This window comes from Eucyclogobius newberryi, unplaced genomic scaffold, assembly GCF_026437365.1.
Source record: "Eucyclogobius newberryi isolate DKJ021-1_F unplaced genomic scaffold, fEucNew1.0.hap1 SCAF_8, whole genome shotgun sequence".
NCBI lineage: Eukaryota > Metazoa > Chordata > Actinopteri > Gobiiformes > Gobiidae > Eucyclogobius > Eucyclogobius newberryi.
The window spans coordinates 22,894,065-22,906,623 of NW_027316500.1; the positions used below are offsets into that span (position 1 = coordinate 22,894,065).

Sequence of the window (12,559 nt, forward strand, 5' to 3'; positions counted from 1 at the left end):
GTCTGGGTCAGTGAAATGAACAGTTTCCCCCTTTGTTGCTGTTCAAACACTACAAATTCAACTTTTCATCCATTCGTGACTGAACTAATAACTGCACCATCAGCCAATCAGAGCATGCACAGAACAAAAACCACCTCTCAATATAAAAATACATTTATTTTAAACATTGTCAAAATGGCAAGAAGTTGTTCACAGTAGGAAATGTGGTCCAGACGTATCGGGGAAACAGAAAGTGAAGAATATCGTAGAGGGGGAGCATGCACGGATGGAGGCAACAGCACGGCTAGACTAGGTTTAATGTCTTCAAAACCACCATGGTATGTACAGTACGCGCCCTGTCTAAAAGTCATCTAGAGTCTGTCATCATCACAAACAAGTCGGGCATGCTACTGTAGAAAAGTAGTGTAAAAGAGGACGTACAGGTTTGAAGAATACACTTTAGTGACTTTACAATGAGCATGAGGCTATTAGCTTTACATTCTGTTATAGTCTATGTACAAGTCTTCACATTCTTCATGAGATCTTCCCTCGTGAACAGTCAGAAGAAGAGATATTATATTGGTTAAGTGTGCACCACGCGGCCTCTCGTCGTACGGCAGTGAATGTCAATATTATCCAGCGGCTTAACTTTTCGTTCACAAGTCGGAATGGCCTATTTAACAAATCCCATTTCCTCCAGCGCACAGAATGATAATTAGAGACTGAAATCACGTATTATTAATTTAAAACTGTCTTTTTTGTGTGATATTAATAGACTCACACGTGTTGATGTGGTTTGTGCATTACCAGCGTTTCACAGGCTTTTTCTTTCAAATAATGCTGCGTGAGGGTTGGCCTGTGATATTAATAATGAATCATGTCCAAACAATATCAGTACTATCATTTGTGAAGGCAAGAGTGAGCAGTGAGGAACAATGACGAAAATATGACCAAACTATACACTGACAATAGATTATACTTTTTGCTTAATGCGACATGTTCAGGGAGTCTTGAAAGAATAGAAATAATGCCAAATGTAAGGCCTTCAAAGTATTCAATTCTGCATACTAGTATTATATTTCAGGTATAATGGTCATCTTAAATTTGTTGTTGCAATGTTATATTTTTGTTTGGATATAGTTTGTGTTTAATTTTATCCAAGAATTTATGCTCAGTTCTTTATGTATCCAACACATCTTAATTTTGTCATATTAGTTTATTGTATTAAATAAGCCCCCCCCCCTATTTTATTCTTCTTTATTTTTGTACATATATAATACATTTTAAAGCTTCTCAAAAATCGATGATGGTGGCATTAAGTGGTATTAAAGGTTAAAGAGGTCTGATATGTTTCAAAGCTGGAACATATCAGATCTCTCAATTTAAATGTGACACCAACACGTGTTTAAACAGTTGAATCTACACACACAAAAATGATTTGTCGCAGTAATAATTTTAATATTGGTCACTTTTTTCAGTGACCAACATTTTTAATATTGAGCTTGTGTGACATTCATTGTCTACAAAGTAGTGGCCAAAAACCTGACTCTTAATACCAAAGTAGATAGTATACATGTAATATATGCAATAAAATGTATAAATTATATAAATACCAATAATAAATAACAATGTCGACAATGTCTTATCACAATTCAAACACAACATTTTGTACTTGAAGAGTGGACGCTGACTCTTACACGTTGGTACAGTTGGGGAATTCCCTGGTCACAATTCGGTCCCTGTTCCGGCCCATCGTTCCTACAAAGGTCAAACACAGAAGGTGAACTCAGTGGGCGAGAGTGACACGCCCATCACAGAGCGTGACACGCCCATCACAGAGCGTGACACGCCCATCACAGAGCGTGACACGCCCATCACAGAGCGTGACACGCCCATCACAGAGAGTGACACGCCCATCACCTGTGGATGACCCCGACTTAGATAAACAGGAAAGAATCATGAAACAATTATGTTGAAAATGACTTCTAGGGCCAAAATAGCATTTTAAATTGGACTTTGGCTGGTTGTGCGACACGCGGGGAGAGAAATGTTAAATTGATTCATTTCATGCATCATTCAGAGGAAACGTTTTGTTCAGCCTGAGCTAAAAAGTGGTTCGAATTTGTAAGACACATCGGGTTATTTTGATGTTAAAAAGCCACTTTACTTGTTACTGCTGAAAGAACATAAGGGAATTAGATTAGATTTATTTGTGTTTTATTTATTACTCTTTTTTTTTCCATGTTTCTTGCTATTTCATGCTTCACTTTCTAAATTAATTAATACAATCAGAAAATGCTTAACCTGGTTCTATCATATGGTGGCCAGATGTTTAGTAACAGACTCAACACTCAACATTTGACTTATTTAAGTTTATATTCAGATTAGATGAATGTACTTGCACTTCATCAAACATACATTGCAATTGTGATAATTATTGAGTTGACGTTGGTAAATTTGTGTTGTAATTTCACCAAACTGCATTGCTCATTAAGGATTCATACAGTGATTTGTGAAGCACCTGCATCTTCCTCTTTATAATCTACTATAACTGCTAATTATTCCTCTGAGATATTTCCTGTAATATACCATACTTACATACAGAATCATTTCTAATTGATTCCTGATTGATGTTATTATTACTTTAGCAATTTCATTTCAATAACAGCCAAAGTCACATCAAAGAGGGTGTTTCATCTAGCGAGAAGAGGAGCAGTTCATTTCATGTAGGGAGAGTTCATCCAGGGCAATTTAACCCCTCATCATCCCTAAATCTACCACAAATTAAAATATAATCTGGTTTTGAACCATTTGGAGTGCTCGTAAATCTCCTCCTGAACTCCGCAAAATCATACTACTTATAATATTAGAGTAGTAAAGTACACATTTAATTATTGTACCAATGTGTCCAATTTAAAAAAGTGTATAGGAACAAAATAATTGCAGAATGTATTAAGATATTGAAAATGAAAGTAGTTGAATGTGACATAAGACATGTTGGATATGTAAATTCAGACAAAGTGAAAATTGTGTTTGAAATTCAGATTAAATGTGAAAAAAATGTATAGAGTAAGTAAGGTTTATCTTCCGTCTCTTCCTTTCTGCTGTATGCTTATTCTTTGTACTATAAGTTGTACATGTTGAATGAAAAATTACATAAAGAAGTAAATAAATAATATGTAATATCTGCAAGTAAATGGACTTGAAAATAACAATTTGTTGCGCTGTGACAATTTACATTTAAAAGTTCTTTGAAAAAGTATAACAGTAAATTAAAGTTTGATCAAATTAAGGGATTTTTAATCGTGCTTTTGTTACTTTTATTGCTGCATCTCAGATTTCACAATCAATCTTAAAGGTCCCATAACATGCAAAATCGACTTTTCAGAGCTTTTAACCTTCTTACATTGCTATTTGTGCTTCATATATGTACCCAGAGTGTTTTTTTTTATTCATTCCCGCAGTGTTTAGCTATAGTACAGACTATCTCCTTTCCTCGAATCTCCAAACTGACGGGCGGTGGGGCAAGACCGCGTCACCATCCCCCCTTCTTTGCTCATATTGTCCAAGGACGTAGCGTGCAGAGTGTATTCAGTAACGCCCCATCAAACTCAACACTGTTATTACTTAGACCTTTAATATCCACACGTCGAACACAATCTCGTCACCACCAAATGCGATCGAGCAGAAATCACCAAACCGACGCTATCAGTCCATGGATACAAAAACCCCCAAAAGAAGTTCTTCCTTTGTAGGTCGCAGGTCGCACTTCCAGGCGCCTCATCTCCAGCTGCTCTCACACCAATCAGAAGTGGCTTGACGGAGACTCAAAGTGCGAGAATCCTGCCCATAACCCCAATAACCTCCCATAACACTTCCTTTTATTCTAATACTTCCTCCGCCAGCCAGACCCTCCTCAAGCCAATCACAAGACTGTCGCAATCACGCCGCAAATCTCTGCATGATTGCTCGAATTTTCAAGCAGCACGATCTTGTCTTTTTTCTTTAAATGTTGAAATGAATTCTCTAAAAAGACAGACACAAAAAAACATCTTTTTAGTGAGCATTTCTCATTTGATAAAAACGTCTTTCTTTTGCTAAAGCTAATTTAGCATGTACTGTATTCTAATCTGTGTTTCAATAGTCGGCCGAGACCTGTTTTAGAGTTCAGAGAATGTTTTAAGTGTTATAATTAATCTAGTGGTTTGTTGAAAATAATCCATGGACAGGTTTTTATTTGGCAAATCCAATTACACTCAGAGGAGAAAAAGACGGGCATTTCCATTAAAATGTTATGATTAAAGTTGGTAAGTAGACACTGACTGAAAATAAGAACTTTTTTAAATGTTTTGGGAATATTTGGGAGATATTTTGGTTGTAGTGAGTTCAGCTACAGCTCAGTCTCACTTTAAACATGAAGAATGAAAAGATTGTATTGTTACTTGTAGCCAATCACAGCCTGCTACACAGTTCATTTAAACTAACCTACATCTAACCTACACAACCTCCTCGGCCTCGCCATATTTGTCAAGTGTCAGGTTTCAATTTAGTTCATGGTTAAACAGATTTTGTTTATTCAGATTTTTTATTTTTTTTCAAATCAAACTGTTTTGACCCAGTTTGTGGTCGAGCTCAGGACCATGAGACTTTAGCTGCACAAAACCCGACAGCATTTTCCTGAGGGGGTCTGCACTACCACTTCTGACACAGTTTGGGGGTCACACAAAACATGCCCAACACCAGATCTGTATTAATAATGAGAACAAAACAACTTCTATATTGGATTTTTGTGAAAATAAATCGCACACAGCTTCACCAACATCACCAGAATAGTACAAACCAGGTCCAGGACTATCCCAGAATGGAGCTAGAATTAAATAAAAACTAGGTCAGGACAGTAAGGCCACAGTTATTGTATTACTTGGTTTACGGATCCGCCGCACTTAGATTGTTGATTTCTACAATATAAATAAAATAAATTATTATAATTTTTTTTTTATAAAGTACCGCCGACAAGGCAAAATAGCATTAAATGAAATATAAAAAGCGGTATTAAGTCAAAAGATAAGTTTTAAGTGAAACAATTTTTCGTCAAAATCCTGCGTGAGTCAAGGACGAAGCGGCTCCGTCCCTGCGGAGAGCATGAGAAGAAATCCGTAAACCAAGTAATAAAATAACTGCGGCCTAAGTAGGTTTAAAGCATGAATTAAACTAGGACTGAAGAAGAGAACATATAGATTTTTGGTGGTTTAGAGGAAGAATACGTCTGTCCGACAGGTTTGACTGCAGCCCATTGGTTTGACATCGGTTCGGAGTTCACTGAATCGCTCTCCCTGCGTTTTAACCTACAGTGGTTTTCAGGTCGTCTGTAAAACTCAAATAAAGGCAATACAATACTTAAAAATCATCTATATTCGTCTTGTTATTGTGAAAAAACAGGGATAGTTTTACAAGAGCTTGAATCCATTGTCATCTTCATAAAGGGAAATATCAAAGTCTAAACACTCCACACGCTGACGAACCTTTTGGCGCGCGCCCAAAACAGCTTCCAAGGGAGCCCCGCCGAGCCCTGCACATTAATGCAATCTTTAACCAGCGGGCCGTCAATTATTTTTAATCTAGAGGGCCTCCAATCAAAGCCCTCACGCTGCGGCTCTCTTTGTAAATAAAGACCTCTGATAGCTCCTGAACGCACCTCATTTGTTTCACGTCGGCGCTGGCCCGGCTGGAAACGTGCTGAGAAGTGAAGAATAGCCAAAAGTTGCTGAGTGACCACAAACGCAGCACGCGGGCAGCCCTCATATCTGCCAGGAGCGCTGCAACGCCGTTTCTGTCAACTCAATGCTATTCATCGGAAACACGTCAAGCGCCGTGCCAGTCGGAGCCATCAAAAAAGTTCACCCGTCAAGCTGAGAAGTTGCATTTGTCCGATGTACAGTGGAATATAGAGAGTCCTAGCATTCTCCAGAGCTACTTTGAACTTATCGCTAACAGATGCTCGGTGATGTGTTTTTAGGGTGGTAAAATGTTAATCAGAATCAGTTTCCGCGCTGACATCCGCAGTGTAAATCCTTTATTAACGTCGGGGTGATAAATCAACTATAGCTCGTACATAAATCAACTGAACGCAGACACAAAGGAGTCTGCGTAATTCTTTTTAACCTGAAATCAACATGCAGCGACATAAATTCATGTGTGCGCACTAAAGAGGTTTATAATGTTTGAAGGGCAGTAAATATTGAAGCGTTACCTCGGCTACGTGCCTCCAGTTCCTTCTCCAGCAGCTCCTTCTGACAGGGGAAGTCGCTCAGCTTCACCTTGGGCATGGTGGAGATAGTGGACATGGTGGACATGGTGGACATGTTGGACATTTTGGACATGTTGGGAATGGTGGACAGGTTGGACAGGTTGTCATTGGGGTTGACTGTGCTGATCACCTCTGGCTCCTTCTCTTGAGTGTCCTCGGTCTGCACGTGGATCCAAGGGATTTTCCTAAACACACAGCATGAATACATCAATAACAGCATGAATACATCAATAACAGCATGAATACATCAATAACAGCATGAATACATCAATAACAGCATGAATACATCAATAACTAATAATAACACAGCATGAATACATCAATAACAGCATGAATACATCAATAACAGTATGAATACATCAATAACAGCATGAATACATCAATAACAGCATGAATACATCAATAACTAATAATAACACAGTATGAATACATCAATAACAGCATGAATACATCAATAACAGCATGAATACATCAATAACAGCATGAATACATCAATAACTAATAATAACACAGCATGAATACATCAATAAGAGCATGAATACATCAATAACAGCATGAATACATCAATAACAGTATGAATACATCAATAACAGCATGAATACATCAATAACAGCATGAATACATCAATAACTAATAATAACACAGTATGAATACATCAATAACAGCATGAATACATCAATAACAGCATGAATACATCAATAACAGCATGAATACATCAATAACTAATAATAACACAGCATGAATACATCAATAACAGCATGAATACATCAATAACAGCATGAATACATCAATAACAGCATGAATACATCAATAACAGCATGAATACATCAATAACTAATAATAACACAGCATGAATACATCAATAACAGCATGAATACATCAATAACAGCATGAATACATCAATAACAGTATGAATACATCAATAACAGTATGAATACATCAATAACAGCATGAATACATCAATAACAGCATGAATACATCAATAACAGCAATAATAGCATGAATACATCAATAAATAATAATAACACAGCATGAATACATCAATAACAGCATGAATACATCAATAACAGTATGAATACATCAATAACAGCATGAATACATCAATAACAGTATGAATACATCAATAACAGTATGAATACATCAATAACAGTATGAATACATCAATAACAGCATGAATACATCAATAACAGCATGAATACATCAATAACAGCATGAATACATCAATAACTAATAATAACACAGTATGAATACATCAATAACAGTATGAATACATCAATAACAGTATGAATACATCAATAACAGCATGAATACATCAATAACTAATAATAACACAGTATGAATACATCAATAACAGCATGAATACATCAATAACAGCATGAATACATCAATAACAGTATGAATACATCAATAACAGCATGAATACATCAATAACAGCATGAATACATCAATAACAGCATGAATACATCAATAACAGCATGAATACATCAATAACTAATAATAACACAGCATGAAAACATCAATAACAGCATGAATACATCAATAACAGCATGAATACATCAATAACAGCATGAATACATCAATAACAGTATGAATACATCAATAACAGCATGAATACATCAATAACTAATAATAACACAGCATGAATACATCAATAACAGCATGAATACATCAATAACAGCATGAATACATCAATAACAGCATGAATACATCAATAACTAATAATAACACAGCATGAATACATCAATAACAGCATGAATACATCAATAACAGCATGAATACATCAATAACAGTATGAATACATCAATAACAGCATGAATACATCAATAACAGCATGAATATATCAATAACAGCATGAATACATCAATAACAGCAATAATAGCATGAATACATCAATAAATAATAATAACACAGCATGAATACATCAATAACAGCATGAATACATCAATAACAGTATGAATACATCAATAACAGTATGAATACATCAATAACAGCATGAATACATCAATAACAGCATGAATACATCAATAACAGCATGAATACATCAATAACAGCATGAATACATCAATAACAGCATGAATACATCAATAACTAATAATAACACAGCATGAATACATCAATAACAGCATGAATACATCAATAACAGCATGAATACATCAATAACAGTATGAATACATCAATAACAGCATGAATACATCAATAACTAATAATAACACAGCATGAATACATCAATAACAGCATGAATACATCAATAACAGCATGAATACATCAATAACAGCATGAATACATCAATAACAGCATGAATACATCAATAACTAATAATAACACAGCATGAATACATCAATAACAGCATGAATACATCAATAACAGCATGAATACATCAATAACAGTATGAATACATCAATAACAGCATGAATACATCAATAACAGTATGAATACATCAATAACAGCATGAATACATCAATAACAGCATGAATACATCAATAACAGCATGAATACATCAATAACAGTATGAATACATCAATAACAGCATGAATACATCAATAACAGCATGAATACATCAATAAATAATAATAACACAGCATGAATACATCAATAACAGCATGAATACATCAATAACAGTATGAATACATCAATAACAGTATGAATACATCAATAACAGCATGAATACATCAATAACAGCATGAATACATCAATAACAGCATGAATACATCAATAACAGCATGAATACATCAATAACTAATAATAACACAGCATGAATACATCAATAACAGCATGAATACATCAATAACAGTATGAATACATCAATAACAGCAATAATAGCATGAATACATCAATAAATAATAATAACACAGCATGAATACATCAATAACAGCATGAATACATCAATAACAGTATGAATACATCAATAACAGTATGAATACATCAATAACTAATAATAACACAGCATGAATACATCAATAACAGCATGAATACATCAATAACAGCATGAATACATCAATAACAGCAATAATAGCATGAATACATCAATAAATAATAATAACACAGCATGAATACATCAATAACAGCATGAATACATCAATAACAGTATGAATACATCAATAACAGTATGAATACATCAATAACAGTATTAATACATCAATAAATAATAATAACACAGCATGAATACATCAATAACAGCATGAATACATCAATAACAGCATGAATACATCAATAACAGTATGAATACATCAATAACAGTATGAATACATCAATAACAGCATGAATACATCAATAACAGCATGAATACATCAATAACAGCAATAATAGCATGAATACGTCTTCCTTCGTCTCTAAAATCCTTGAAAAAGTTGTAGTAAAACAGCTTTGTCGCCACCTGCAGGACAATAACTTATTTGAAGTTTTCCAGTCAGGGTTCAGAGCCCACCACAGCACTGAAACTGCACTAGTTAAAGTCACAAATGATTTGTTATTAGCCGCTGACGATGGACTGGTCTCAATCCTGGTTCTGTTGGACCTCAGCGCAGCGTTTGACACCATCGACCACAACATTCTACTGCAGAGGTTAGAATGTGATGTAGGTGTTGGAGGAACAGCCCTCCTTAAATCCTATCTATCTGATAGGTTCCAATTTGTTAATGTAAACCAGAGCTCCTCACCAAGCTCTAAAGTAATTTACGGTGTGCCACAGGGTTCGGTACTCGGTCCAATTCTGTTTACTCTTTATATGCTGCCATTAGGCAACATTATCAGAAAGCATGGCATTAACTTCCACTGCTATGCAGATGACACTCAGCTGTATTTATCAATGAAACCTGATCAGAGCGATCAAGTAGACAGACTTAGTACTTGTGTGAAGGAGATAAAAACCTGGATGACACTAAACTACCTGCTTCTTAACCCTGAAAAAAACGAGGTCATTGTGCTTTGCCCTAAGCATCTACGAGACGCTCTATCTGAGCAGATAGTCACACTGGACAATGTCAGTGTAGCCTCCAGTTCTACTGTAAGAAACCTTGGAGTCTTATTTGACCAGGAGCTCTCATTTAAAGCTCATATAAATCAAGCTTGTAAAACAGCCTATTTCCATTTGCGCAACATCGCCAAAATCAGAAGAATCCTGCCTAAAAGTGATGCCGAAAAACTTATCCATGCATTTGTAACGACTAGATTAGACTACTGTAACTCCCTGCTTGCAGCGTGTCCTAAAAGCTCCATAAAAAGCTTTCAACTGGTTCAAAATGCAGCAGCAAGATTACTAACAGGAACAAAAAGAAGAGAGCACATTACGCCAGTGCTGAAGTCTCTTCACTGGCTCCCCGTCGAGTCTAGAATCAAATTCAAAATTCTACTCTTGACCTACAAAGCCATAAATGACATGGCCCCATCCTACCTCAAAGATGCTATAGAACCATATCATCCAAACAGAGCTCTTCGCTCTCAGAATGCTGGCCTTCTGGTGGTGCCAAGAGTCTCTAAAAGTACTGTAGGAGGTAGAGCGTTTAGCTACCAAGCTCCTGTGTTATGGAATCAGCTCCCGACCCATGTTAAATATGCTGACACAGTCTCTTCATTTAAGTCCAGGCTTAAAACGTTCCTCTTCGAAATCGCTTATGGTCAGAGTAGTTAGGAACAGAAACATAAACCCACAGCTTTAGCTATGCTGCCCTAGGAGTAACTATGCTGGGGGAAGTATGACAGCTTGAGCACTATCCTCTTCTTCTTCTGACTACTTATGCTATCAAACAATATTTATTTTTTGATTCCACTTGCAAACTGTTCACCGCCTTCTTTTCTTTCTCTCACTCCTGAGGACCTGTGGACCCAGATGCCCCTCCCCTGGTGAAGTGGTCCCTGCCCTGTGTGGACGGTCCCTCATCTGCCTGAAGAGTGGCTCCAGTTCGCCTCAGTCGGTCCCTCATCTGCCTGAAGAGTGGGTCCAGCTCGCCTCCGACGGTCCCTCATCTGCCTGAAGAGTGGGTCCAGCTCGACTCAGACGGTCCCTCATCTGCCTGAAGAGTGGGTCCAGCTCCAGTCTCCTTGTGTCCGTCTGTGAGAGTCGGATCTCTCCTTCACTGGAACTCCTCCAGGTTTCTACGCTTTTTTCCCAAAGAGGTTTTTTTGTAGTTTTTCCTGGCCGAGAAGGAGAGTCTAGGACAGAGGACCCTGGGACATCGTCCCTCGCCACCACAGACATTGTCTGACTTCATCGCCACCACAGACATTGTTGATTCATTTCTCCCTGTGGCCCTCAGAGGCAACTGTTGTTGTGATTTTGGGCCTTACAAAAATAAATTGATTTGATTTGATTTGATGAATACATCAATAAATAATAATAACACAGCATGAATACATCAATAACAGCATGAATACATCAATAACAGTATGAATACATCAATAACAGTATGAATACATCAATAACAGCATGAATACATCAATAACAGCATGAATACATCAATAACAGTATGAATACATCAATAACAGCATGAATACATCAATAACAGTATGAATACATCAATAACAGCATGAATACATCAATAACAGCATGAATACATCAATAACAGCATGAATACATCAATAACAGCAATAATAGCATGAATACATCAATAACTAATAATAACACAGCATGAATACATCAATAACTAAGTATCTTATAGTGAGCAAGATAACTTAGTGCATGTCTACTAAGGTCTGTATATTATGTAAATATAGCGTGTTAAAAAGAGAGCGGTCTAAGCAGCTGTGGACCAGGGGTCTCCAGCCTATAGCGCGCTGCCACATTTTGAGCAGCTCCTGAAGGATTTCCAAAACATTGTTGGTCTCAGCGCTTGGATAAAGCACTGAGCCCTGCAGCGCCATGTGCAGCAGCATGAGCTGCAAAGGAGCCAAAATCCTGTTAAAATAGTACATTTAAAATTCACCAGAATGCAAGCAATTCCTATCAATATTTTCTGTGGGTCGACCCCCAGACCCCCCCAGATGTCCAGTCGGATGTCCACTGCATGATTTTGTCCATATGCAATGTGTGAGTCCCGTCTCAAACACGTGTGTATTAGTAGTGTTTGACCAATGAGGAGCAGCAATTCATATGTCTGATATTTTAGAATCTTGGTCACAAAGTGAGCATTCCTCAACAGTAAACACAAGCAATTCTAAGTAACAGCCGACCTAGACCATATCTCCCCATTTCCCTCTCCATTTACAAACGTTCACAGCGCTAGCATTTAGCGGCCTCAGCTAACCAGTGCAACTACAGTGACTCCACTCGGAGCCTGG

General features: G+C 36.9%; 1 protein-coding gene across 1 annotated transcript in view; it reads right to left on the reverse strand.

Annotated features, from left to right (window-relative positions):
• Positions 1–1,481: 1,481 nt before the first annotated feature.
• sorcs3b (sortilin related VPS10 domain containing receptor 3b) overlaps positions 1,482–12,559 on the reverse strand; it is a 125,358-nt gene continuing 114,280 nt past the window's right edge. The window contains exons 26-27 of the mRNA XM_072436846.1: positions 6,230–6,471; positions 1,482–1,737 (exon numbers count right to left, since the gene is read on the reverse strand). Coding sequence (XP_072292947.1) covers positions 1,673–1,737; positions 6,230–6,471 — 307 coding nt within the window. The 3' untranslated portion in view covers positions 1,482–1,672. The remainder of the gene's footprint in view (positions 1,738–6,229; positions 6,472–12,559) is intronic.